General features: G+C 46.6%; 1 protein-coding gene across 1 annotated transcript in view; it reads right to left on the bottom strand.

The window, feature by feature from the left end:
- ALOX5 (arachidonate 5-lipoxygenase) overlaps positions 1-27,933 on the bottom strand; it is an 835,151-nt gene that overhangs the window by 139,687 nt on the left and 667,531 nt on the right. Inside the window, exon 11 of the mRNA XM_078643116.1 lies at positions 4,643-4,764. Within this exon, the coding sequence (XP_078499242.1) occupies positions 4,643-4,764 (122 nt within the window). The remainder of the gene's footprint in view (positions 1-4,642; positions 4,765-27,933) is intronic.

Genomic DNA, 27,933 nt, shown 5'->3' on the forward strand with positions numbered 1-27,933 from the left:
CCTAACACTGCATCCCCGGGACCTAAAAACCATGATTTTACTTTTGAAGAGATGCATATATTTTAAATATTTGTCTGCATAATCGCCTAGCTCGTTAAGGTTAAATCGAACAGGACTGCGTTAGCCAAAATTTATTGTTCCTAACTTCATGTGTCTCCTTTACAGTGCACCACCCTTCAAGGCAATCTATTGATATAAAGAGAAAAAAGGAGATGCACTGGAATCCTCATTGCGGACAATTTCCTCCACAGCGTCCCTCAGTCAACCCGGTTGAACACCGTGGAGAAATCTATAAAGGCAGAATACAAGGCCATATCCTTGCCTATTAGATATTTTTCAATCAAAGTTTGCAGGGCAGCGATGGTATCTAAGGTACGACTATGCTTAGGAAAATCCACTTGCTCTGCGGGTATAAGATCATTACCAAAGGCCCAGTCCTGAAGGTAAAAAAGTAAACTCTTAGCAAACAGTTTTCCGATGTCAACTAATAACGCGATCTGCCTTAAACTGGCAAGAGAGATTTTAGGACCCTTTTAATAGAATGGTACCACTATGCTTCCTTTCCAAGAGGACAGAATAGTCCTGTGTGCATAGCAGTAATGAAACACCGGATAGAGAAAAAGAGCCCAGTAATGTACATCATGCGGGCCACTCGTACCAGAATACCTTGCTCCTTTAATGAAGCACTCTTTCTCCTTACAGAAAGGGGGGCTATTAACATTACCCAAGGGAGACTCGCTGATTGACTCCAAATTAAACCCAGCCCTAGAATTTAATGCAAATAAATGTGAGATATATTGGATTAATTCAGCATCGGATATTAAAATGGCTTCAGCGTTAATTCTACAGTCACAGTATTCAGCTGTTAGAGCCCAATATTAACATGAGTCACCGGAATGTGCAACCTCTCTTTGTTTAATCCTTTTTAGGTCCTCTACTTCTCTACATTCGGCTGCCTTCAATCTCATTCTTACATGCTTCAGTCTATTGATTTCCCTTTGCCTTATCAATGATGACGTATATACGAAGGGTTCACCCAAAATAAGTCCCTGGGACCTGGGTAATAATAGTACTGAGAAAAAGGGGTCCCAGCAATGAAGAGACAACTATATATCATACGTCACACAAGGATTTTTTGTTACCATAGATTCACAAGCATTGTTATTTATTCACAATGTTGTCGTATTTAAATTGCCAACCACGTTTAGAAATGTAATTCAAAAACTATTCACAGTGCCCCTGAAAAGGGAGGGAAGTGGTAAGGTGAAGGGGAGTGAAGGTAAAGGATAGTGACATAAAAACGGCCTCACTGTACTATGTATTGTAAGTCAGACATAGACATATACATCATTAATGCAGAGCATCCTTAAAAAATATCATGCTCCACATAGTATAAAAATTTTCATAATCATGGGGTAGAGCTGAAGAGTACACAAAGCTGTCGACGTTTCCACCCCTGTACAGTAGCAGGTACTAGTTATCTCCTTGCAGTGGGGTCTTCATCAGGACGGGACGGACGGGGCAGAGAACCGAGTGGTTGCTTGTCTTGGGAGAAGATGGTGAAAGGGGTATTATGCCCAAGCGTGGAACTTCAATACATGAATGGATAGAGATGCATGAGACCTTGAATTTGGTTCAGAATCCGCCCGTATGTCGGGAAACTCAGCGGAGAGAAAGCCGCTGTTACCAAGGTTGTCGTTGATTTGGTATAGCCTCGGGAAATGACAGAAATCAGTCTGTCTACGAAACAGCACGCTGTTTCTGAACTTCCTCATTTCTTAATCAAATTCAAGGTCACATGCATCTCTATCCATTCATGTATTGAAGTTCCACGCTTGGGCATAATACCCCTTTCACCATCTTCTCCCAAGACAAGCAACCACTCGCTTCTCTGCCCTGTCCGCCCCGTCCTGATGAAGACTCCACTGCAAGGAGATAACTAGTACCTGCTACTGTACAGGGGTCGAAACGTCGACAGCTTTGTGTACTCTTCAGCTCTACCCCATGATTATGAAAATTTGTATACTATGTGGAGCATGATATTTTTTAAGGATTCTCTGCATTAATGATGTATATGTCTAAGTCTGACATACAATACATAGTACAGTGAGGCCGCCTGGCCGTTTTTATGTCACTATCCTTTACCTTCACTACCCTTCACCTTACCACTTCCCTCCCTTTTCAGGGGCACTGTGAATAGTTTTTGAATTACATTTCTAAACGTGGTTGGCAATTTAAATACGACAACATTTTGAATAAATAACAATGCTTGTGAATCTATGGTAACAAAAAATCCTTGTGTGACTTATGATATATAGTTGTCTCTTCATTGCTGGGACCCCTTTATCAATGATGACATCTTAAATTGACTTTGGGAATGAACTGTATACACAGTTATTATGCAGGAGATGAGCCCTGCTGAGTTTCCAAGAATCCTCATGCATAATGTATGAGGCTGCTAATAGGGAATCCCGCGTTCTGTGTGCAGTGTCGTATCTTGGTAAAAGGTCAGTCCCCAAGAACGTTATGTGTGTAATCTGTAGGGAAGAATACAGGTAATGTTACCTGAGTCTATATTGGGGTACCTATATGGAATATACCAGTAGGTGGTGGTAGTGGTAATGGTGGGGATGGTATTAGTGGTGGTGGTATTGGTGGTGGTGGGGGTATTTGTGTATTGGTGGTGGAGATGGTGGTGGTGGCAATGGTGGTGGTGGTATTGTTGGTGATATTATTCGTGGTGGTGGTGGTTTTAGTGGTGGTGTTGTTAATAAAACAGGCTTTGGAAAACAACCCATCAGGTGGCTTTAGTGCAGATGACATGTAACACAGATGTTAGCACATGATTATGGGCTACCTGGAATTCACATGATGTAATTCAGTAATCATTTCTAAATCCATTTTACTTGGGGGGGTGAAACAGACACGAGATAATACCGGGTTAAAGTGACTGAAAGCGGGCGCTGTGTTACAGGGCGGCCATGCTGCTTAAAAAAACCAAGCTGAAGCAGTGCATGTTCGGCCTGCAGTAGGAGAAACTCAATAAAGTAAATAGTGTTACAGACTACATAACACATACCGTGTAACAACCGAAGTAAAGGGGCAAGTAGCCATGGGAGGTTACAAATGAAGAGAAGGCCGTACTATGGAGGGACTAGCAAGCCTATTATCGATTCGAAAGACAACGACACAAGCCAATGAAAAATGTTGGCGGAGTGGGTGCGGCTTCTCTCCCATACTCTACTAAAGCAATCTCGCAGAGCGAGTAGTGCATGCGCGCTGCCGCTAGCCTTAACATAAAACTGATGGGGCTCCATGCAGAATGTGAAGACAGGGGACTTAAGTCTTCCATATCTCACTGACATTTCTTGGCCTTTGGCTGAATGGCGCCCCCTGAATGTTTAAAGAAGTCCCTGAAGGGTTGACCCTCCCTGCACTGCAGGCCCTTCAGGGGCCTGTGTTACACCCCTGCTGAAGTGTCTCTGGGGAAAGGCTATACCTCACTTTGGGACATTGGGCTTGCTCACTCAGGGGCTGATTTTGAATTTGCCGCAGTTGCGCCAGCTCACCGCTGGCACAACTGCGCCAAGCCTGTGCTAGGACTGCCCACCATATCATGAGTTAATCTCGTGCACGGCAGATGGTATGTGCCCTTTCCCATGGCGGTGCCTGGAAAACAGACACTGCAATGTGCACAGAACATTCTTTCCAGCACAGCATGGATGGGGACGTCTATGCCGTGCAGAAACTTTGGGGGAATACATACAGGGGGGCACATGCTGAGGCCCCCTGAATGTATTCCCATGGTGGGGGGCATGGGGGCCCTACGGGGCCCCCTCTGTTGCTGCACCACCAGTGTTTTCATGGCAGTTCTCCTGCCATGAAATGGATGGTGGTGCAGGAACTCGTAATATTTTCAGTGGGACTGCACCAGTCCAGCTGAGCATACTACATTGTGGCGCACCTCCGCCACCGCCAGGGAAAAACTGTGGTCCTCTGCCGCAACAACTTTGCAATTTATGATGCAGCAGACGACCACTGCCACTGTGAGTCTGGGGGTCGCAAGACCCCCAGACTTTAAATCAGGCCTTTTGCTCGCTCATATGGAGCAATGTTGGTCTTATACAATGTGCTTAGGTTATATGGAATTCATGTCCCCACACATCTTAGCGCGAATGACTTGCATCAGAAATATCCATGTGCAAATGCTGACTCAAGAGTCCGAAAGTCAAGCAAATGCCTCAGTTTTCAGAAGGAACTGAGAGCTGTTATTCAGAGATACATAATAACAAAAAGCGTTTGGCCTGAAATATAAAAAATAAAAACTTTACATTTCCTAACCCTAAATATGTGTACAAAGCAATAGTTTTATGAGACGCAAATGTAGAATCACAAAAAACAAGTATTAGTGTGATCTATTTCTGAACACCAACCACCTGTACCTCTTTCTTCACACAGGAATAACTACAGCTATTTCGGTAGGAAAGTGTGGTAATTAGAGCAGACTGTAGCTTCCACAATGTGGAAGTAACACCTATTTACATAACTTGAGGTGAAAAACTTTAAAATGATCCACATTTAATGTAAAATTCCCATCCTCTCATATTTGCATAAAATATGCACTGAATGAAGAACTGTTTACCTGAGTCCTTGTTATCTCTCATTCCATAGACAAACACATCTTTCACAAATGCCTGAAGCTCTGCGTCCTCGCAAACGGTGTCATCATTTTCATAGTAAATGTTCACCACATCTGTAACAAAGCTACAAATCAAAGAGACAGTTACGCAATAAAAAATCATAAATTCATGGATACATCTTAATGTTCAAAGCAACAATAAAAAGAAAACTAGTATAGGAAACTAGAGAACCAGGGAAGTATTATTCAACAACTGTTTGTGATCACTCCTTGAAAGAGATGAAAAGTCCACATTTAACGGGCTTAGGCCTAGTCTTCGGCAATGTATTTTTGCCTCATACCCTTGCCTAATCCCAGCCAATATCTCATGAAACATTGCCCCCTTCACATTTCATGAGGCATTGCCAGCTCTCAAGGCAGGCACTCAATTTACAGAAAATAAAACTATTAACCCTGTACCCTATGGGTGCCCTGCTGTATGCTCGATTGTATGCAGAGACAAGATGTAGTATCCAGTGTGTCCCTGTTACTGTATGTATGAAATGCAGAGTAAATGATCTAAAAGAATGTTGATGTCTTGACTGCAGTTGACGCTAGGAGAAAAGCATGGTTGAAGGGAGGATGAAGCTCCAACAGGACATACCTAATGATGTTGTAGCCTGAGGGCCTACCATGAAATAAATAACTTGCCTCCTACGTGAGTGCTCCGGACTGTTGTACACCTCCAACGTCAACAGATCTGCTGCAATCCACGCCAGTTGTGGTAGTGCATGTTTTGCAGTTGAGTCTGTGTGCTGCTGCCTAGATTATATTGCTCAATGTTGACATCTACGATGTCAACATTCCCTTATGCTCTGTTCATGGTGTGTGGTAGAGGTCAGGGGCGTAGCTGTGGGAGGGGGTTTGCGGAGTTACATCCCCAAAAAATGTATTCTGTAGTAAATTGTTGGGTGCAGGTGCGGTCTGTCGGGTCTCTCTCTCTCATCTGCCTTAAAACTTGTGTATTAACTATTGTTTTAGGTACTCGTACAAATCTGCACTCCTCTCTCTTTCCACTGTCTCTTAAACCCCTCTCAGGTCTGTCTTCTCATAATGTATTTTAACATTATATGCCAGCATGATTGTCAGAAGTATACACCCCACAATCTTCCTGACCATGCTACGCCCCTGGTAGAGGTGTGAACATGAGTCATCACCAGTCTGATTACCTTCTGTTCAGCTAATTAGAAACATAGTAGTTTCTAAGCATCACAGTTCAATTCAGTATGACAGTATCAAACCTCTGTGTTCTGTTTAACCTTATTCTTTCATTTTGTTTAATAAGAATCATCATCAAGAAAGGTAATCACAACTTGAATACTGCAGTCATAATTAGTATGTGAGCTACACCTTGCAGACAGAAGTTTTACAAATCTCTCACTTCCAGAGACAGAATGTGTATTATCAAAGAAAGGCATGTTTTTTTTCTAAAACCTATATTATTAACTACATGGTATAATATTTTCTTTTCGTTTTTTTAACTACACACAACCAAACAGTATAATCAAGCACTTTGTACATAACAACAGAACGCACACAGAGGCATCAGAAACATTGGCTTATCCTTAACTCTGGCCCTAATTATGATGGCAAACACAAGGAGATGATGGATGGAGTGCTGACATTTTTCAGACACTCACCCCAGTCACATATCTGCGTTGAATCCATCAACATTCTTTAGCTCACTTAACCACCCCAGTTCAGAGCTAGCTGTATGCAAATCAGTCTTGACCCTATTCCTCATAGGAACAGTCCAGCCCGAACTGCCAAGCCAGGTCTTCCCTGGACAGGAAACAAGCATTCTGGGACCAATTTCGGGTTAACACGCCTCATCAGCCAGGCTATCTTGAATCCAGTGGCAAAGTGAGCAAGGGACCCACGCCTGGGCATACCCTACCAACGTAGGGCGAACAAAGCAAACGCAAGGAGATGATGGACGGATCGCTGAAACTTTTCAGACACTCACCCCCCAGTCACATATCTGGGTTGAATCCATCATCATTCTTTAGCTCACTTCACTGACCCAGCTATATCCAAATCAGTCTTGACCCTGTTCCTCATGATAACAGTCCAGCCCTTACTGCAAAGCCAGGTCTTCCATGGACCAGAAACAAGCATCCTCGGACCGGTTTCGGGGTAACACCCCTCATCAGCCAGGCTAGCTTGAATCCAGTGGCAAAGTGAGCAAGGGACTCACTATTGGGCGTACCCTGCCAACTTAGGGTGAACAGAGCTAACACAAGGAGATGAGGGACGGAGCGCTGAAACTTTTCAGACACTCACCAGAAGTCGCATATCTGGGTTGAATCCATCATCATTGTTTAGCTCACTTCGCCACCCCACTTAAGACCCAGCTGTATGCAAATTAGTATTGAACCTGGTCCTCATGATGGCAGTCTTGCCCGAACTACAAAGCCAGGTCTTCCCTAGACCGGAAACAAGCATCCTGGGACCGATTTCGGGGTAACACCCTTCATCAGCCAGGCTAGCTTAATTCCAAATTGAGCATTATGAAGGCGGGTGTACTGCAGCCGGTCAGACTGCAGAGGTCAGAGTAGGACCCCCATCTCCCATGGAATATAGAGTTCAAACTCCTATCCCTACAGTGGAGGCGGTGCCTGCGCAGGCAACGCCATAGAGATTAGGATGTCCCTTACCGACTGCCTGTTCATGGCGGTCCCACCACCATGAAAAGGCAGAGAGAACCTGACTTTTGGGACCCCCAACCAGGGCCCCCATCCACTGTGGACTACTCTAAGTGACCCTTGAAGCACATGTGGTGCCCCCACACGTACACGCACTGTGTGCCCAGGCCCCACATGGTGCCTTGCACACGGTGCATGGATGTGCTCAAAGTGCCTTTTCTACTATGGCTTGTGCCCGCAGCCTTTTTCCTCGGCCGCAGCACAAGCCACAGTAGAAAAAAAGCACTTTCCAACTGCCTGCATGGTGGTCTCATCATAATAGGCCGGGTAGGACCACCGACTCATTGTCGGGGGGGTCACCTGCCAGATATAGTGTTGGTCTGTGGTCCGACCGACCGCCATCTTAATGAGGGCCTCAGTATGACACTTTGGGAAAAACGCTGTCTCAAGGGTTTGTGCATTTGTGACTGGTGCACAAACCTCACACTCCCTGTCTGGTACTGTCATCAATAAAGCACACTTTCTGATTAGCTTTAATTTTTTACAATGTTCTGTGGCTATAAGAAAAAAATATTTCTAGGCAGATGAATTACCCACTAAACTATGGTGGAAAAGCATTAAAAAAAATGCATGAGTTGTATAAAAGTAAACAAATGATATGTAAATGACATAACTCTTATTTGAGTTTCGAAATCAAAGTAGTGCTACAATAAAACAACTCACGCACTATAAAGCTATTTACTAAGCCTTGGGCAAGACCTCCTCCTCTCTCTCTCTTATGTTTGCTGTGTTGAGGTCTTTGCTCTGAACCAATGGGTTAGTCAGGAGCAGGCTATTGAAAACTCCCACCGACAGAAGTGTAAGCCTTTTGCTATTTTAAAATTACTACAATACCAAAGTTAACAAATTAACTCCAGCCAGTTCTTGGGGAAAGTCGAGCACTACATATAGCCACTCAGAGGTATTCTTAACACACGCCAATAAAAATAATGAAGGCAATGACTTAAAATATTTCCCCATATGAAATAATGTGAAATGAAATTATTTTCACATTTAAAATTGTATTCTAATTTAGGTCACAGGACAGGCTTAACTTAGGACAGTGTGTAAAGTATTTATGCAGTACCAAAACAGTATTAAAGCCAAAATGTAAAACAGTGAAAATCTCCAGCTGAATAGGAAAAATAGAGTAAATTGTAAATAACCAAAATAGCAAAAATCTATTAACCGCATGCGTGCGGGCGGAATTCCGCTCGCACGCTGAGATTTGCGGAACCGCATGTTACGTGACGAGCTGGGCTCGTCATGAGCGTGCGAGGAGGCTACCTCATGACGAGCCCAGCTCGTCATGAGCGTGGAAGGGGTTAAGTGGAACCAGATATTGAAGCTTTTTAAACTGTTAGTAGAAAAAGCAACAAGAAGTGCTAGGCGTCAATGATGATCTATAGTTACAGTAGAACGCTAACTAGGCGCACATGGAGTATGATTGCTACAGAATGCGGGTGAAAATACCAACCAGGTTCTCCCCGTTCAGAGTTTACCTTAAGCAAAAGCAAGAAGTTCTCTAAAGGGCCCCAAACTAGTTCTACTTGACTCCCATCCCCCTTCTAAGAAGAAAAAAAAGTGGTTCTGTGACAGTAAGTCTGCAGGGAAGGCACCCCCTAAGTGTTATGAGTGCCACCTGGAAGCGCAGACAGACCGCAGGTCCGTCCCTCAGATGGTTAATGCAAATGAGGGGTGAGAATCCCAAACAGTGGAGGTGGTCCATCATTTATGGTGAAATATAGTTCTGGAACAGACCACGCCAATGCTGATGGTCTTTCCAGGTTCTTTTGCCTTAGTGAAGAGAACTCCCAAGGGGTTGGATAGCTTTTCCCTCTTTCTGCTGGGGGAATATGTGTTAGACCTGGCATCCTTGGTGTGGTTTGCCCTGACTATTTGCCTTCTGACCTTCTGTTTTTGACTATTGCACTGACTTTGTTTTTGCTGGCTTTAGAAATCTGGGCACTTTACCACTGCTAACCAGTGCTAAAGTGCATGTGCTTTTTACTTAAAACATGGTAACATTGGTTTATCCACAATTGGGGATGTGAGGTTTACTATGGGGAAGTGAGGTTTACTATGGGGTAGTGAGGTTTACTTTGGTAATCATATTGTCTTCCTATATCTAATATCAATAACCAGTCTGGGGCAGGTACTGTACCCACAACATACCCAGAGACAGAAGTCTGGTAGAACAAAAGCAGGGTCCTCCAACAGCCAGACAGTGGATACACTAGAATTATCTTGGCATTCTGTCCTCTGTACGCCCCAAGGTGTTATATGTCAAAATAGCAGACCTGCCAAGCATTATTTGACACTCAAGCAGGATTTGACTCTGTAGTGTAAAAAAGGATGCCCAGAGCCCCAATCCATCATATGCTGTGGAGTACAGATGAGTTATCCCTGCCCATTCAGGGCAGCCTACTGTTTGCTCCTGTGAGGCATTTCATCCCTTTCTCACACCTATTTAAGGTTCATCATGGCTGGGAGAAGCTGGAGGGCAAATGCAAGTTAGTGCCCAGGAATTCAGGCAAGGAAAAAGTAACTTTATAAAAACTTACCTCCCCATAATATGTACCAAATATCCGACTGCATCATTGAATTAGATTTTTAATAACTGTTCAAAATAGTTGTTTAGTTATTTTTCTAACTTGTCCCATTCCCGATGTATTGTATTAGTATTTTAATCTGCTCTCTGGTTTTCTACACAGGATCGCTACACCTCCCAAGGTGAAAATAACTTTTTGGGCCTTGTCTCTGTCGGAACATGGTAATATACATTTTTTACATGTCCCAGTTTAAATACCATACATCCTACCATGTGGGCTAAACGACTTACGGTACATCGGTGTGCCTTATTAATATTTAAAGAGATGTTTTCTCCAGTCAAAAAGGGTCTTTATGACTGGTTGGACTGTAGGCTAAAACTGCAGCAGTCAGGCTGCAATTGTAAGCCTGAAGCCGTTTTTGAACCGCCGCAGTGGATGGCACAGAAGGTGCTGTAGTCCAATAGTGGTATTTAACTTCCAAGCCCTGGGTACACCTTGTACCAATACTAGGAACGTATAGATAAGTTATAATATACCAAATACGAACATGACAATTTGCTCATGTTTAATGGGGTGGGGGGCACAGACACTTTGCTACTCGTTGAAGGGGTAAAGTGCATAGAGTTCTAATGCCGGCAAAAATATAGGGTCCAGCTAAAGGCAAAACATCTGAGGTGAACTGTTATGAGTATTAACTTTACACTCATAAATCTGGTTGTAGGAGGCTACACAGAGGGTAGAGATATGTAAATATACACTTAGGTAAAAATCGAAATTCTGTAAGGATGAATAACAAAAAAGTGTACATTTACATCTAGATGTAATTGTAAATCTCCATGTGTATTTTTACATTGGTGAATAGGGCCATTTGTGTTTAAAAACATGTAACAGAAGAGGGATGAAGGGGCATCACAACGAATGCCCTTGGTGAATCAAAAAAGGACAAAGCTTAGATTCTCCAAATATGTTTTACTAGTGATAATGAATGCTTAATTTCGGTGAAGCAGATGGTGATGAACAATGTTCCCTCGAATTACTTACTATTCATGGCAATGTATGTGAGCACACCTTTCTGACCGGTCTGCGCAAACGAAATAATACGAGCCACAATAGGAGCGCGTGAGCTACCTCCAGGGAATTAAGAGGAAATAATGTATTGTTTTAAAATTTGGAGTACAAGGTACATTTTGAATCTCTTCCTTCCAACTATCTGTTGTGTAGTGTGATCTGTGATGACCAGCAATCAGAGGGCACAGACTGACTGACTGAAATCACTCTCAAACAACAACTCACTTCAATCCCCACCTGGCACAGGGATCCTCCCAGCACAATGAGCGCACTGGCCGTATTTTGATTGGTATAGGAATTTTGAAGGTTTGTTAGTTTTAAGTGAGTGATACTGTATCCAATCTTGCTTTTACTGCAGCAGAATAAATACGTCAGATTGTGCCTTCATTGTTTTGTACTGGGCACACATTTGCTTTGTAGACCCAATATAATCTTCTGAAATGGCAACATTTACATCCTGGGTTTTGTGGCATCTTATGGAGTACTGTAGTATTTCGTTAGCTGCTCTTCAAAACTGTATGTAAAATGTATTGTTTTTAAACAACATGTTTAAATACTTGTGCTTAAAATGCACGATGTTATGCTTTCCTAATTTCTTTTGGAAGAGATCCTTCTTACCTATTCCTGGCCTGGGGGATGTCTCATGGCCTGCACAAGTATGTCACGCTAGACTACTACAAGTGCCGTTTCAATGCTGTATTGTCCTGCCAGGACACAGTCTAGTTGTTTTCATTTAGCCTTACACTGAACACCCATCCACCACAGACGTCACTGGGTCAGGTGACGCTGTAAATAAAAGAGGCCAAGCGCACGTGCTCGAGGCCAGAGTTCCACTCCCCTAACTGGTGTCCTGTGCGATTCATTCATACCACCATGCGTGCCTAGGACCCCATCACCACATTGGCGAAGAGGCGGAGCCGGTGCCCATGCGTGCACCAGCCTAAACGTGGGGGGGGGGGGGGGGGAAGGAGGAGAATGCTGCTCGTGCCATGAGCAACACCCCCAACAGCAAGTGAACTTCAGCCGAGAGGCTCGCGGGGCGTGTGCCGTGCCCCGGGGCCTAGACATCCACGAGGAGGTGACCGGGAGCCCACCCCGCACAACCGTGCCCAGCGTGAGCCTCCCTGCGCGAGGGGAAAGTGCAGCGGACCGACCGGAGCCCACCCGTGTCGGACGCAAGTGAGGCCCCACCGCGTGGTGACCGAAGCGGAGCCCACCCGCGAAGTGAAAAGGCCCGTTGGCCGAAGGTGAGACCGTGACCAGCACCGAAAGCGGAGCCCACCCGCAACGGTCAGAATAGTAGAATGGCGGCCGCCAGCTAGCGCCGCTGAAAAGACACAAAGCGGAGCCCACCCGTTACAAACATTGACTGTACCCCCTAAAGTGGGAGCGGAGCCAACTATTGCCCATTAATCAAGCAAGACTCGCGGAGCCCACCCGCGACCTGCCTGCAGCGACCCCGCCGTGCAGCGAGTAACTGAAGCTGCTGCGGTGGTGGGGAAAGGAGCCCGCAGCGTGTGGATAGCTGCCGGGCCCTGATTGAATGAAGCGGAGCCCACCCGCACAAAAAATGCGAACACCTCCTCACCCCGTAAGGCGTGTGGCTGCGGCGGTAGGGGAGGAAGAGAGAGAAACCAGTGCCGACACCCATCCCCCGCCACGCAGTGTGCAATGAGTGAAGCGGCAAGTGCGCAAAAGACAAAGGCTGCATCCAGCCGGTAGAGCTCTCTGATGAACCCCTCCCTCGGTCAAGAGGCAGCAAGGAGGGCCCAGCATTGAGGGTGAAACCGCTCTGGCCCAACGGAGCACCACAGGGCGCCTAAACAATTACTACAGCAAAGTGCCCCGAAGGTGTGTGCCCCAGGCGCAATCCAAGTCAGCCCGACAGAAGGAAACCGCACCTAACAAACCAAAGGGGGAAAATACCTACCCTGCTGTGAGTGCCTGCACGGGTGAAGAGTCCCAAAGAAGTGTAGCGAGAAGCCTATGGGTAGCCTGGGCGCAACAGAGGTCCCGATGCAATCCTGGCACCAGCATATACATGCAGAAGTGAAAGCACGAAGCATCGAGATCAGGACAAGCCTGGGGCTCACGAGTACGATTAAAGGGACAGCACTGCCAGCTAGTGGCCTTTTGGCGCCACTGCAGTGAAAGGAAAAGACAGCTTCCAGTTAAACCTGCAACAAGGCGAGTGATCACTGCAGCTTTGCCCTAGCAGCTCCAAGTGTGCCACAGGACAGCAGACTCCCCGCAGAGGACACCCGGCGGCGAAGTGCCCATACAGCCACGCAAGTTAACAACAAGCATTGGCAGAGGAGAGGAACAAGACACTAGAGCACAGGGGAAACTGCCAAACATACAGCCCAGCCAAGAGTGCATAGCCCCCAAGTGATGCCCAGAGACTGGTAGAGAACCACCTGCTGGCAGGTGGCTATTCCCAAGGAGAAGGGAACCCAGAAAAGGCAACACTACCACAGCACGTGACAGACCCAGGAAGGGCAACACTAAGGCACAGTGAGTACCACCACGTACAGCCAAGAACGCACCAAAGAATGTCCTGCAACGCTGACCGCAGTGATGCCAGGACCGTGCACCGAGACTAGGAGAACGGACAAACCACAAGAACACAGTCACGCCCGAATGACGTCACGTTAGTACGCAACCTCCTGAGGACAAAAGGAGACGGCGCAGGAACGCGCCAGAAGAGCAGAACCACGCCACGAGGCACGAGGGACGCGCCAGGAGTGCAATAAACTCCACACCCGCACGCCAGGACAGCGCAGCACTGCGCCGGGACATGCCAGGAGCGCCAGAGTGACGCTACACAGCAACACGCCAACGCCACAGGACAGCGCACAAAGGTCCCAGAGTGAGGCAGCGACATCTCACAGCAACCAGAGAGCCACCATCAGCAAGCATGACGGCATGCACAAGTGAAGGTACAAGGAGTGGTGACGGAACCCTCCACAGCACCGACGAAGCGCGCCACCGCTAAAAGCATGAAGACTCATGTCGAAGATGAAGCCGACCCACCAAATGGTCGCACCCAAGCAAAGGAGCCGACCCGCCGAATGGTTGCACCCAAGCAAAGAATCCGACCCGCCAAAGGGTCACACCCAAGCAAAGGAGTCGACCCGCCGAATGGTTGCACCTAAGCAAAGAGCCGACCACCCAGTCTGGTCGCCAAAAGAAGAACCAACCGTGAAGATTGCGACTACCGGTCCAGTCACAAGAAGAGAAGATCACAGTGTCGGAGAGCCATGCCCAGACCAGAGAGAAACAGGTGGAGTGCACGCTGCCTGGAGAAGACTGGTTGGGAAGACCAAGACAGTACGGTGACCAGACCGCGTCGCGAGATGGAACAGGGAGAAGAAGGGCGCGACGCCACAAAGAAAGGGAAGAAGACAAGAAGACAATTCGCCAGAGAATTGCAGAAGTGCCACTGAAGAAGGAACCGTAGAGCCAAAGAAACCCGATGACCAAGGAAGGGTTTCCTGATGAAAAGCAAAAGAAGTGATCAAGTAAAGGGAAGATACGACGGCAGGTCTAGTCACCAAGCCAAGTGAAGACAGTGTCCCACCGCATGGACAAGACCAGGGGAAATACATGTAGAGGACCCGCTACATGGAGAAGCCTGGTTAGAAAGAGCAAGCAAGAAGAAAGAGAACGAAGAGGAAGAATGGAGTAACACAACATCACTCCACAGAGGAAGAGAGAGAACCACATTCAGCACACAGGAACATCGGTGCTGTCCAAGGAGCATCGCACAATCCGTGTGGATCCCAGTAATCCCGACAACCTGCATTTGAGGAGACCAACCACCGAAGAACCATATGGGTGCCCCGTGTACCTGGAGCTTGCCGAAGCACATCATACCAGAGCACTAGACGATCCACCCTTGTGGACTACACAAGACTCAACTGTGGCCTTGTCCGAAGTTCCACATCGACCCGCACAGCCCACACGGTCAAGTGGCAGTCCAGGAGACAAGGGCCTCGGCGGACTTCCTGTGAGAGAGGAATCTGTATGAGAGATGTGCAGCAGCGGCAGCTCCACGACAGGCAACAGGAAGCACGAAGGCCCCAGGTGAACACCTGGCACCGAGATAGGGTCTGATGAAGGCACTGAACCCATGTCCTAACGGCAAGACCATACTGGCTAATGACATCAACATCCCCGAGGGCAACATGAGCGACTTGGCGGTGAGTCCATTGGCAGTTCCTCAGCGACGCCTTTGCGCGGCTCATGCGAAGCCCTGCACGCTCCACCCGGTACCATCATGTCCAGCAAGAAGGTCCTCCCAGCGACTCTAGTCAGAGAAGAGTCCAAGCGCGAGAGGCCAGTCTTCGAGGCTCCAGTGAGAGAGGAGTCAGGCGAGAAAGGCACGTCGGAAGGTACTTGGCTGGCAGGAGGTGTAAAAGCATCCAGACCAGCGAATCCAAGGAAAGACCTCTTGTGCCGTAGTCGTCTCCAGCAACCAACAAGCGTTGTCAACCACCGGGCTCGGAACACCTGCGAGACCCATCAAGGGTCACACCCATTCTGCTCCCGATGGTCCAAGTGATGAACACTGTACAGAAGCGCCAACGCAGCAAGACAAGGATGATCTGAAGTACACCGCTGAGGTGAAGCTCATCTGATTGACTTTGCAGTCCAGAACGCTTAACATCTCCCAGCCGATCGCCAGAAGAGAATCCATTGGGGCTGTAAATTATCTGTTCTGTTTTTCTTGCAGGTTGGACATTCATTTTGCTTTCCTTAAACTTTGGGAGGGATGTAGTGTCCTGCCAGGACACAGTCTAGTTGTTTTCATGTAGCCTTACACTGAACACCCACCCACCACAGACGTCACTGGGTCAGGTGACGCTGTTAATAAAAGAGGCCGAGCGCACGTGCTCGAGGCCAGAGTTCCACTCCCCTAAATGGTGTCCTGTGTGATTCATTCATACCACCATGCGGGCCTAGGGCCCCATCACCACGAGTGCCATGTTTGTAAGAATGTACAGCTGGCAAGTGTCCAGGAGGAAAAGGGATTCCAGTAATTCTGGTAATTATTTTTTTAGGGCTTCTAAGATTCACAGGAGGTCATTTTCTGAAACTGTTAGCTATAGGACTATGTTTCCAGGAATAGTGTAGGAACCAGCTGCTGCAATAGTGATCAGAATGGCCTGGCTGATTATGATTCTGGTACATTGTTTGCTCAGGGTGTTGGGAACTGCATTGCAGATCAGGGTCACTTTGGTGATTAGGGTACCAGTACATTTGATGGTAATGGTGCCGGAATGGCATGCAGTAAATGATCAGTGTGAGCCAATGTACAACGACAGCTACATATGGTGCCGAGATTTGAGGCATTGCCAAATGTCATAATCTTCAGCTTGAGGCGAATAGATTTTATTACAAGCATCAGGGCGCCCCATCTCATCTTCCCAATTTGTTTGCCATTGCAAACTTAAGCTACACTATATTGAAGATTTTATTAGAGCACGCCCTGCCCTATTTTGGTTAAGCATATGAAAAAACAAGGCAGAGTCCCCCACCAGAGATATTATAGCGGACTGTCTTAAATGCGAGAAAGGTATGGAAATCACATGGTTAGCGTAGGTAAGATCCGGTTTACGCAGGATCAGTTATGGAAATGTTTCTGATAATCCGTATAATCTAGATACTGTAAACAAAAAGGAGCTGCGGGCAGCCCTGTATGGGTGCTATAACAAGGAAAGAGTGGCCACACAATCCAGCAAATCTAGCATAGTTGTGTACCTGAATCTTGAGAACAATCGACTAAACCAATAGGTCAAAGGGAGCGTGGCCTCCTGTTTTGCCTAAGAGCTGGTACTGTTAAGTATCTACTATGCTTTCCTCTGGGCTTCCAAGCAAATATTGATTTTATCCCTTGTCCATGTAATGGGCTTCAGGCCAAACATTATTATGCTTTTTTTGTAGGTTTTATGAACAATATACCAAATTATTCTTGCTCCCTTATTAAAAAAAATCTTATGTTGATTTTAGAGACACCTACAAAACTCTCCTCGTATTGGGCGAGGATGAGCTGAAAACCCGTGTGGGCACATTTCTGAAAATTGTGGTTAGAGCTCGTACTTCAATGAAATCTGTCTAACTGCATTTTATAGTCTGTAATGTATTGAGGAATTATGTGTTTTATAATTTTATGACTAAGTATGTATTTATTTAATGTATGTGCTTGCCTCTTTTATGGCTATGTTTGTGCTTGCCTCTTTTATGGATATGTTTTTTATCTGAATAAAGATAGTTGAATTTAATTGAAATGATCGGTGTGAGGTCCTGCGGATGAAAGCAGGGCTTTGGTCTCATTTAAGAGGATTGGATATAGGCTAAGTTTTGTAAACCTGGGAGTTCAGGTGTTTAGAGATAGTATATGGAAGCATGAAATGGTTGGTGAGCTTATTAAAAATCTCTTTTGTTGCATCCACCCCAGCTCTGGAGCACGCAAACAACTAAGCCTTACATTGAGCTCTGTAATACATGTCTTTATTCTTCGGCATGCAACCATTAACTGTATGTACTGCGTCATAGACTTTGTTGACCACACCCAGTCACACCCATATACCTCTCATCTGATTTCAGAACTTAAAACTTTGTAAGGAGTCTGCTTTTGACCACAAGGTCCCTACTGCACATATTCACAAGACACTACATCTCCCCCTTTGTAAAAGGAAACACATATGGACAACATATATACATTAGAGTTCCTAGAGTACCAATCTTCCAGATCGAGACTTATCGAGAGATAGCTTGAATCCAGTGGCACAGTGAGCCCGGGATCCACATCTGGGCATACCCGGCGCACTTAGAGCGAGAAAGCAAAAGACACACGATTGATGGACGGAATGCAGAACAAATCAAAACATTCACCCCCAGTAAACAGTTCTGGGTTAAATCCATTGTTCTTTTGCTCACCATGCCACCCCAGGTTAGACCTGGCCATATGCAAATCAGTCTTCACCCTGTGCCTCATGGGAATAGTCCAGCTCGAACTGCCAAGCCGGTCCTCATTGGACCAGAAGTAAGCATCCTATGACCGGTTTTGGGGTTTCACCCCTCATCAGCCAGGATAGCTTGACTCCAGTGTCACAGTGAGCCTGGGACCCATGTCTGGGCATAGCCGACGCACTTAGGGAGAGAAAGCAAAAGACACAGAATTGCTGGACGGAATGCAGAACAAATCAAAACATTCACCCCAGTCAGGAGATCTGGGTTAAATTGATCATTTGTTTGCTCACCATGCCACCCTAGTTTAGACCCAGCCATATGCAAATCAGTCTTGACCCTGTGCATCATGGGAACAATCCAGACCGAACTGCCAAATCAGGTCCTCCCTGGACCAGAAACAAGCATCCTAGCATCCTAGGACCGGTTTCAGGGTTTCACCCCTCATCAGCCAGGCTAGTTTGAATTCAGAAGCACAAAGAGCCCGGGACCCACGTCTTGGCACTTAGGGTGAGATAGCAAAAGACACACAAATGATGGATGGAATGCAGAATACATCAAAACTATCACCCCAAGTCAACAAATCTGGGTTAAAACCATCATTCTTTTGCTCACCTGAATGCCCTTAAACCCCTGAATATTTTATTGACCACAACCAAAAACCTCCTTACTGATTACGTAACTTTGTAAGGATTCTGATTAGGACTACAAGGATCCTACTGCACATACTCACACAACACAACATCTTCCATGATTCCCATAAATATTTCCATGAAGAACTTGTTCATGTCAGAGCAGAGCAGCAGCTCCTCTGTTACGGCGGAGGAGCATTGTCTCACTGATGAGACCCAGCAGATGCAAACATGAAAAATAAAATGAAACTAAAACTATTTTATCATTTCTTTTCTTTACTGACCGAAGTCTTAGGGCGGGGTGGGCTGGGCCATCCTCACAGACAGCAGCAGGGAGGAGGAGTGGTGGGCACTGCAAGTGCGCATGCCTGTTTAGACAGTTGTCTTAGGATGGCCGAACTGACATGCACATTTTAATTTCTCTAACCCGAGCAATGCTGCTCAGCCAGGTGGAGAACAGGCACAGTCTCCCTGCCACTGAGCGAGCCCCAAACCAGCCCACTCAGACCAATCCCGGCAGTTCTCTCATTCTGGATAATAGTATTACCAGCAGAGAGCAGCGTCTGAATAGGCGAAGGGAAGTCTGGGAGACGGCGCAGTGTGCACCAGCCCATGGACTACCCGGACAGGAGCAGAGGAGCAGAAGAGCACAGAGGCGGTGGCCGGCATTTGCAGGTAAGTACTCTTATTTTCTTTCGTTATTTCTCCTGTGCTGCTGCACCACTTTTCATTGACAGAAGCCGCCAGTGGAGCAAAGATCTTTTGAATCTCGAATTCATGATACAAAGCATTCATGTCATACAAAGCATTAGAAAGTCTGGAAGGTTATATAAAGTTCCTTACTTTTTTAACACATCTCCATTTCTATGCACATAACATCATTTATTTGCAGAGTTGAGTGCCTGAGAGCCTTCGTCCCCTCTAAGTCTTAGTGGTCTGTCACACAATTTGGCCATCAAGTTTTTATTTCCCTTTCTTAAAAGATAGCGGTTTCCCCTAGCCATCTTAATTCAAGCAGATCATCCCACCATCCAGTGAGGGTGTCATTATTTTGGAAATTAATTGAGACCCTACTCACTGTGTTTTGTGTTGTACTTGCAGACAGTGGCGGCTCCTCTGCCAAGGCGGAGGAGCGTTGCCCCACTGCTTTATGCAGTGTAAAAAAGGGAAAATAAAATGATAATACCTCGAGGTTATTATCATTTTATTTTTTCCGGTTGCGGCGTCTTTGTGAGGCTGGGCTGCTCTTAAAGCGGGGGGGGGGGGGGAGTGGTTTGCACTCCCTGCGTGGAGAACATGCCAGCTCCTCCAACCCCTCGCTGAGCACCGTGTCCTGGCGCTCAGACAAATCACAACGCGTTGTGATTGGCTGTGGGGAGCGTGTGAGCCCTGGTACTTCCTGCTTCCGGTTTCCCACAGGAAGCCAGGAAGAGGATGCAGGAGAAGGGGCGGCCGGCTAGCCAGCCGGCTGGGAGGTAAATGATTATCTTTTTAAACCCAATCCCCCCCAACCACTTCCCCTTCACTCCACCCCACTGCTGCTTCCAGGTAGGAGACGCCACTGCTTGCAGTCCTTGAACATTAGGGTCATGGATGTTTGTTTTTTTCCATAACGAACTCCAACTTTAGGAGTTTATTCTTGAAAGGCAAAAGGGTTTGCAAACAAACATAGTGACTGCTCAGCAAAATGACCAGCCTTTGGATCAGCCATTGCTTCAAAGGTTGCTTTGTATTTTTAGCGATCCTTGCCTTATAGGCAAGGATTTCTAAATGGATAGGTGGTCCTGTGCCAGGGGAGTGGAGGCTAGAGCCTTCACTGACCTTGCACAGCACTCAATAGGGTCTAAAAGACCCTACACATCTTTATACAATCCACTCATAGTAATTCTTTACTTATTGGGACTAGGAACCTATGTTAATGTTTCGTTCATTGTACCGTCTATGGCACACTCATCTCTGTAGGAAGAAAAGAAACCCTGCACTTCAGGGTTGGCTTGCTCCCGAGTGGCTCCTAATTGTTTGGTGAGTAACATTTTTCTCAAGTGCTGATTCTTGATAGCATATGGTCAGTGTCTGATCCTACTATATACTGGAAGGAGAGTGCCTGGGAACCAACCGGGTATGAAGCCATAATTTGCCCTCCATTCATCTGTTCCACTTGTAGGCAGACACCACTCACCAAAAGGGAGTCACTTGGAACAGCGATGTGTAGAAGGATCCAGGCAGCCCCAGAATCCTATGCTTCTGGGGTTCCCCTCTCACACCACCAGGGAGTAGTTATTCCAAGGAGTGACTCCACCAGGTCACGCATGACCCTTCCGATGCTAAAGACACGCAAATGATGGACAGAATGCAGAGCAAAGTAAAACATTCACCCCAAGGTCAAGAGATCTGGCTTAATCCATTGTTTGTTTTCTCACCATGACACCCCAGTTTAGACCCAGCCATATGCAAATCAGTCCTAACTCGGTTCCTCATGGGAACAGTCCAGCCGAACTGTCAAGCCAGGTCTTCCCTGGACCGGAAACAAGCATCCTGGGACAGGTTTTGGGGTTTCATTCCTCATCAGCCAGGCTAGCTTCAATCCAGTGGCACAGTGCTAACCATGAGGCCTCAATCAGTGAACTCTGACAGGATAGCTTTTCATCCCACATTCCAAACATAAACTTCCCTCACTCTCTTCAGAGAAAAACTATTTCTAGCTAGTCTCACCATTCGCTAAATTAAAACTAAGATTCAACTATTTGGTTACCCTGATGATATGGAATTATCGTAGAATGACTTGGGAGTGTTTGTCGGAGTTGTGGTTATCAGGGTCAGACTGGCCTGTAAGAAAATCCATAGTGTCAGAGGGCTGGTCTGACAGGTCAGTGTGTGGGCGATTTTGTTTGCTGTTTTTGAGAATGTTTAATAGTCTGGTGGGCTGGGTCTTACTGTTGATTTCCCTGATATTACCACAAACTTTGCCCGCAGCAAGCATAAATGTGTGCATTTTCCCATATCTGGCACAATACCTATATAGAAGTCTTTACAAGTTCAAAACTTTCTCGATTTGTGGATTGTGAGGCGCTTTTTAGCTATATGATCCGTTAATGGGGGTCACTTTCATTATTGTGCCTGGGCCTGTTTTCTATCCCAGTTCGACCGTGGTGGTCATTTAAAAAAATTATGTTTTATTAGAGTTTTGCAATTTACATGAACACAACAGTGCAATACAAATCAATATGCTGGGAATTACAGAAGTAGGCAATAATGTGAAACACCAAAACTTAGTGTATACATAACATTTTGCAAACATTAGCATAGTATCCATAAAGGAAAAAAGAAAAATAATGCAATTTTAGCATGTAAAGTGCAGAACTAGAACTTGTGAAAGGGCTGGGTTCGGAGGAAGACATGTTATGTAAAGTATTAGCAAACAATATGTAGGGCATAAAAGTCTGAATGTGGTGAAAGGAGCTACGAAGGCAGGGCGGGAAGGTGGGCTCGAAGTGTGCCCATGCTGTGTGAACTGTTGAAGGGGAAGGGCCAGGTGATTGATATGGGTAATACAGAATCGTGGGGAAGGCGTACATGGTGGACCCTCTGGGTGGTTTGTTGTGACGATTAATTTATGAAGGGAGATCATCCTACGACATGAGGTGCAGTAATTGCGATAGTAGTGTGTCCCACTATGGGGATACCGGGTGCTTGCGAATGTGGCGTGCTTCCTTGCAGCGGAGCGATACAAAAGGGGATGATGGACGGAGCGTTTGAGCAAATCAAACACTCACCCCCAGTCAACTGATCTGGGTTTAATCCATCACCATTCTTTAGCCCACTCGGCCACCCCAGTGCAGACATGGCCATATGCAAATCAGTCTGACCCTGTGCCTCATGGGAACCGTCCAGCCCGAACTGCCAAGCCATGTCTTCCCTGGTCGGAAACAAGCATCCTGGGACCGGTTTCTGATTCATAATCCTCATCAGCCAGGCTATCTTGAATCCAGTGGCCAAGTGAGCAAGGGACTCACGTCTGAGCATACCCTGCCACACTTAGGGCGAACGAAGCGATACAAAAGGGGATGATGGACGGAGCGTTTGAGCAAATCAAACACTCACCCCCAGTCAACTGATCTGGGTTTAATTCATCACCATTCTTTAGCCCACTCAGCCACCCCAGTTCAGACATGGCCATATGCAAATCAGTCTGACCATGTGCCTCATGGGAACAGTCCAGCCCGAACTGCCAAGCCATGTCTTCCCTGGACCGGAAACAAGCATCCTGGGACCGGTTTCGGATTCATAATCCTCATCAGCCAGGCTATCTTGAATCCAGTGCAGTCCTTACAGCGGAGGGCGGTTCCTTCTGCTCGCCCCCATTTCCATACTGCATCTTGCCATGCTGCTAATGGTGGAGCAGAGGAGGCCCTCCATTGAAGTGTAAACGTTCACTTGGCCAGTAAAAGGCCCAGACCAGCAAAGCTTCTGCGTACTGTGTATTTCTTTTCGTGTTTAAAAATACAGATGGTGCAAGCTTCCCATGTATATATGTCTGTGAGTTCGGTGACCTCACAGAGTGTAGTATGTAAACCCTACCAGTAGGTGATCAGGGCGGGGCAGGACTACAATAAGTGCTGGAGATCCGCACCTCCCAAATTACAGCAAGGGCATCATAAGTCCGCTGTGGGAAAATAGAGGTTGACCGACCTATGTTGTCATTGCTATCTGTGAATTGGCATCAGGTCATTTAAAATTTGCACCAGATGTTTCTTTGTAACACTGTGACACATGTACTTGACATAAGTAGTTTGGGAAGAAACTGAACAAAAGAGGCTAGCACGCCTGCTGTGGAGCAGCCTGAATTTTGTTAAGCTCTTGGGTTGTTGTGGGAAGAGTAGTGGGGAGAAAGGTGGTGAGGTTTCTTTTACAGATTAAGGTCCTTGAAAATTAGCATTATTGTTATGTCAGGCCCCTGCGTTTGGGGCAGGGCTGGTGGACAATTAGAGCAGAACTTGAGTGATGTCCTAGGGGTGATCAGCATTGACTGAGGTCACCGCCTCGGAGTAATTATCAGACCTTGCTGTGGGGAAAATTACCTTGTAACAGTATTTAAGAGAAAATATCTGGCACCACACTGAAAACCGTGGATATTGTACTTTTTTTTTTAAACCTTTACTTTTGGAATTTAACAAACATCATACATTCGTACAAGTTGTCCAGCATGAGAGTGAATTACATCAAGTGGGTCAGTAACCAGCATATTACAGGTAAGACAATTGTAATGCCTACAAACACATGTTATATAATTGGGTACACATTGTTCGGGGCGATGTAGCCATATGAAGAACCATCTTTCAACAATATCATAGCCAACATAAGTTAATCATGTCATAACGTATCGTGTGTTATGTCACCTCTCTTCAGTGCCACATCCTTAGCCTCTTATTAGTACATTAATGTCTATCCATTTTACCTTTGACAGGAAACATTGCTCTCGGTAGCCTCCTCTTGTACTCTCGTTTCAGGGGAAGGTACTTCCACTGGTGTCGTCCTCTGATGTAGCATGTAAGTTTGTAATGGACGCCAGATATCTTTCGGTCTGGAGTTCATGGGATGAGTCTCTGCATAAATCCTACTTTGCTCTTGGCAGTGTACCATATCCTGTACCCATTCCTTGAATTTGGGGGCACGTCCTCTTCCCCACCTACTGGCTAGACTTCGTTTGGCCAATAGTAACGACACATCCAGAAATTTTCTGCTGCTTTTCGGCATCTGTGCCGTGAAGCCTAATAACACTATCAGTGGGTCTTTGGCAAAACTACTATCAAGCATTAGTTCTAGTGCGTCATGCACCCGTCCCCAGTACCGCCCCACTTATGGGCATTCCCATGCCAGGTGCAAGAAGCCAGCTCCGGGTTGCCTACAGCATTCACAACAGTCCGAATCAGCTAGGTAAAACCTGTATTTACGTGCAGGTGTTTAGTAAATTCTGTGCAGGAATTTATAGTGAATGATTTTGAATCGACAACTGGATGTTAGGTTCCCCGTAACTCCACAGCAATATTCCCATTGCTCATCAGTCACCTCCCTTTCAAGATCCTTATTCCAGTGTCCTCCAGCCGTGCCTGTCACTTCCTGGGTGTGAGTGCGAAGACTACTATAAATGGTTGAGACCAGGTGTGTGCCATCAGTGTTACATAAAACAGCATTTAAGGGGGCAACGCAGGTCGGTTCCTTCGGGTATTCTGGGAGTAGTGCCTTCATACCTTCCCTCAATCATATATAGTAAAAAACCTCCAGAGGGTTAGGGGTGGATTCGCCAAAAAAGCTCTCTCGAGAACGGAATTCACCGCTAATAAACAAATCTCTCCAAGTAGCTATGTTAAGCCTTCGGCACATTTTCTGAAATCCTAGTTCCTGTATTAGTGATACCCTTCAATGATATGTAAGGGGCATTTGTGGCGCATAGAGCAATGACACCCGCAATCTGTGTAGCATTCTCCGCCAGGCATCCATCGTACATGACACCGTGGTCAGAGGAGTGTCCAGTGCACTAGCGGGCCCATAAACAATGCCATTTAAGGGTATGGGGTGAGCAATCCAATCCTCTACAGCTGTCTGGGGCATATACGGAGCGGGTTTCACCCAGTGATACAGATAGTGGGCCTGCGCACTAAGGTAATACGCCTCAAAGTCGGGTATATCAAAGCCCCCCTTGTTATATGGTTGTGCCATAACAGCCCATTTCAGCCCCGGTTGCCGCCCCCCCCATTCTAGTCAATCAGTTCAGATTTCAAAGTCTTCAAAAAAAAGGTTCCTGGGTAGTAGGGAATGTTAAGAAAGTAATATAAGAAGCGGGGTAATATGCCCATTTTAATAAGTGAAACTCTGCCAGCCAGCGATAAAGGAAGACCAATCCATCGCGTGACAGTGTTGATTAGTTTCGTAATGGTCGTTCCGTAGTTTAGCCGTATTGTTTCTTCTCTATCCCAGGAAATCTGGATTCCTGGATAATGCAAATCAGAGTGGCACCATTCCAGGGGAAAATCCAAGGGGAAGTCAGTCACCGCAGGAGTAACGGGAAAAACTGCGACTCTCCCCAAGTTAATGGCGACCCCGGATAATCTACCAAAAGCGACAAATTCGCGCAACAGGGCATTCAATTTATTTTGAGGGTCCGTGACATAAAGTGTGACACCATCAGCGTACATTGAGATGGATATCTGACGCTGAAAGCATCAGAAGGTGCTATCCTGATGCAGTTGTCGTATTCGACACGCTAATGGTTCTATCACAATAGCTAATAAAAGGGGGGATAGCGGGCATCCCTGACGGGTGCCCCTGGTTATTGTTAGCGGCGCCGATAGTTGTCCATTTGCAAGTATTTTCGCCGTGGGCTCGGTGTATAACAATTGCACCCATGCCAGAAAGACTGAGGGGAAGCCCATCTTTCATAAAACAGTAAAAAGATATCGCCACTCCACGGAATCAAACGCCTTAGAGGCATCTAAGAACACCGCAGCGAGCGGGAACTCTGGGGCCACTGTTTGTATGAGAGAGAAAAGAGTGCGCAGGTTATGAGAGGTCGCTCTTGTTGGAACAAAGCCTGATTGATCCGGGAGTATTATTCTGGTCATTAGGAGCAACAGCCGTGTGGCTAGGACCTTGGCCAGAATTTTTTCGTCACAATTTATCAATGACAAGGGTCGGTAGGAGTCCCATTGTGTAGGGTTTTTGCCCGGCTTCAGGAGGGATGTGATCACCACTTCGCGCATAGACCGGGGTAGGATCCCCACCTCCAGGGAGTCTCCAAACACCTCTTTTAATACCGGCGCCATGATGTCTATATAACACTTATAGAATTCAGCAGGAATCCAGTCGAAACCCGGTGCCTTCCCGTTACCAAGAGACATTATGGCCTCTCTGATTTCATCCAGTTCTAGTGGGGCACTCAAAAAAGTTCTGTGCACGTCACTTAGCCAACATAATGCCACCTCTCCTAAGAATCCGTCTAGATCTATCTCCCCCGTGGATTGCGTAGTATATAAATGCACATAATGTGTTTGAAGGGCAGTCAAAATTCGGTCGTTGTCCCTACAGGCCTCCCCTCCCTTTTTTTATTTCACATTTTATTGAGAAAAAAAACAACAGCAGAGTCATCATACAGTCGATCAAGTAATACAAAGCAGAATCGAATATATCAGGCATGGACAAGAAACAATCACCTAAGGATCATCACGCCATCCCGATCCAACCTTATCTAATGCCATGTCCACAGGTGGAGAGGTACAGATCTCTCCTCTAAACACGTTCCAATGTCCCCACTTTTTATCCCACTTCTTGGGGCACCCTCTGACTTTGAATACAGATTTCTCGGCTAGCATGCACCTGTCCATTTCGGCCACCCATCCCACCAGGAGAGGCCTCTGGGGGGTGCCCCAATGCTTTGCAATCGCGCGCTTCACCAACAGGAAGCCCAAAGCCGCCCACTGAAGCTCCACCTCCGTAAGGTCTGTGGGACCCCACACATTTAGAATCCCCTCCTTAGGGGAGAGAGGGATGGACTTTTCCACCGCCTCAGTCATTTTGCGAACCGCACTGTTCCAAAATTGTTGGATAACTGGACATTCCCATAGGACATGATAAAAGGAGCCAGGGAGGCCGCAGCCGCGAGAGACACATCTCATCTGGGCGTCTTCCCAACTTGGCCAGGAGGGGGGCAGGCATATAAGTTCTGTGTAGGATTTTCAATTGAATCAGTCTGAAATGGTGGTTTATCGCCGTTTCCCTGGGGGACATCAGTGCTGACCTCCAGTCGTCATCGTCTAGGTCACCCACGTCTCCCTCCCACTTATCCCGTAGGGCCTGGAATGAGTTGGGCAGATTGTTGCATAGTTTGCGATAAGTGCAGGAAAAGGCCTTCGTCTGGAGTGATTCTGAGAGTAGCCTATCCTCTATGGGGGGGGCCTCCGGAAGGGAAGAGAGGTCCGGCACTGAGGTAGTGATAGCATGTGTTATTTGGAGGTACCTAAATGCCTCGGAGTGAGCCAGATCATGCTTCTGTTGAAGTTCAGGAAAAGTCAACAATTTACCCTTGTGTATCAAGTCCCCAAGGGTAGAGATGCCTATCGTGTCCCATCTGTCAAACCCCTTCAGGTGACAGAGGGAGCCCAGTTTATGGGAGGCCCAGAGTGGGGTAGCCCGGGTGAATACGTCAGACCAACCAAGGCTCTTAGTAGCCCGGTGCCAGATAGCAATGGTTTGTGTCATGGGTCCCACGTAGCGGTTTCGGGGAAATTTGCCATAAAGGGCGCCTAGGTATCCTCGCTTCCTGTCTGGTAGCGCTCCAAGTGATAAGCCGGGTT

The sequence above is a fragment of the Lissotriton helveticus genome, chromosome 5_1 (assembly GCF_964261635.1).
Source record: "Lissotriton helveticus chromosome 5_1, aLisHel1.1, whole genome shotgun sequence".
Lineage (NCBI taxonomy): Eukaryota > Metazoa > Chordata > Amphibia > Caudata > Salamandridae > Lissotriton > Lissotriton helveticus.